The 1,744-nt window shown below is 52.2% G+C and overlaps 1 protein-coding gene across 1 annotated transcript in view; it reads right to left on the bottom strand.

The window, feature by feature from the left end:
* The window catches only part of SMCR8 (Smith-Magenis syndrome chromosome region, candidate 8), a 5,910-nt gene that overhangs the window by 3,205 nt on the left and 961 nt on the right, over positions 1-1,744 (bottom strand). The window contains exon 2 of the mRNA XM_009888551.1: positions 3-1,741. Within this exon, the coding sequence (XP_009886853.1) occupies positions 3-1,741 (1,739 nt within the window). The remainder of the gene's footprint in view (positions 1-2; positions 1,742-1,744) is intronic.

Raw genomic sequence — 1,744 nt, 5'->3', positions numbered from 1 at the left:
GGTATGGCTGGGGGGGGATCCTGACCACCCCGTCCTCATCACAGGGCTTCTGTCCCAGGTCAGGCAGGGGCTCGAGGAAGTTGGGACTTTCCTTCCCAATACAACAGGCAGAATCAACCTGCACTAAGTTTTCCTGTTTTGAAATGTCTTCCTGCTCATCGGCGTTGTCTGGGTTTAGTTTGGGGGTGAAACGAAGGCCTCCCTCTTCGTCATCCACATAAGGTTCCTCGTTAATGGCACTTGGGTAGCTTGCTTTAAAATCTTCCGGGATGAGCGACTCGGAGGGACATGTGCTGAGAACCTCTATGCTGTCCTCGCTGACAGTTCGCCGGCTGCCCACCTTGCTCCTGCCTGCCTGGGGACTGGGGCTGACAGGTAGGCTGGCCTGGCTCTCTGATTTTGTCAAGCCAGATGCAGACTTCTCTGTTCCGAGAACCTCAATGCTCTCACCACTACTGATGCTGCCTTTAATATCTGCATCGAGATAGTCCAGGTTCTCCTGGTGTTCGAATGTCACGGACTCAGTCATTTTGGGTTCTTGTGAGTCCTCAATTTCCTGCTCCATCTTGATGGGCACGCACTCCACGCTGGACTTGTAGGATCCCAGGCTGATGACCACTTTAGGAGCGGGAGACTCTTCCAAACACTTTCTATCGACAGCATCTTGACTGAACCCCTGGCAGCCTCTGTGCTGTTTTTCAGGTGGCTTTTCATCCAGAAAAGATACATCCTCAAAGAGGAAGTTAGTTACGCTTTGTTGCTTTAAGAGCGCCCTGCTGATCTGGTCTGTCAGGAGGTAGCACACATCCCCTCTGAAAGTCCTTTCAATCTGATGCAACTGATCAAGGGTTTGGGTGAAAAAATAAATATCGCAGAGTTCCTCCAGCGTCTTCAGCTTCTTGTCAAAGCATTTGGCAGACTTCGCTTTGATGAGCTTGGGGGTATAGGATGGCACGTGGGCATAAAGGTGTGTTTCACTAGGCTCAGCAAGATCGGAGGTAGTCAGGTCCTGATCGCAGCCCACGTTGGCCTGATCCAGCGCACACTCCGGCTCGTAGGGGTGGAAGTCGGACCCCTTCAACTTCCTATAGGGATAGGACCTGATTTGTTTCAGCAGATCTTGATGCTCAATGATAGACTTTTCCACACTGGCCAGCTCGTTGGCCTTCTCAATGGCTTGGGTTGTGTAATACCCTTTGTCGTTGGCTTTCTTCTGTATCTCAGTTTCGTTGTGCAGGACAGTCCTGGTGTAGTCAAGATCTTTCAGTTTCTTTTCCAGTTCATTAGCAAAAGCTTTCCTGTTCCCCGTCTTTAGGCATTCGGAGGCTTTGGAGAACTCCGCTGAGAGTTCCTGAAACTGCTGCATGATTTTGTGCTCGTCGGCAGAAATGTAGGCCATGCAGAAGGGCCTCACAAAACCCCTGGCTTCGAGGTCATAGAGAGTCAAGTGGTGCACATAGGCGAAGGCTCCTTCCTTCGAGTCCCCCAGCACCACTTTGGAGTCCTCCACGAAGTTCAGCTTCGGGTAGGCAGAGCCAGGAGGGTGCCCAACGAAGGAAGCCTGGTAATCCACAGACATGATCCGAAGGGAAAAATAATTGAGATCGAAAGTGCCCGACACTTTGGCGTCATCGGGGATGGTCAGGAGGGGCTGAGGCCCCACTTGCTCCGAGAACTCAGAGATGAGGATGAAGTCCCGGGTGAACTTGGAGCTGGCGACCTTGGCCCAGGGGTTGGCGCCCTG

This window comes from Charadrius vociferus, unplaced genomic scaffold, assembly GCF_000708025.1.
Source record: "Charadrius vociferus isolate BGI_N301 unplaced genomic scaffold, ASM70802v2 scaffold27, whole genome shotgun sequence".
Classification (NCBI taxonomy): Eukaryota; Metazoa; Chordata; class Aves; order Charadriiformes; family Charadriidae; genus Charadrius; species Charadrius vociferus.
The sequence above is the reverse complement of the archived record's forward strand: the minus strand, read 5'-3'. Positions and strand labels throughout refer to the sequence as shown.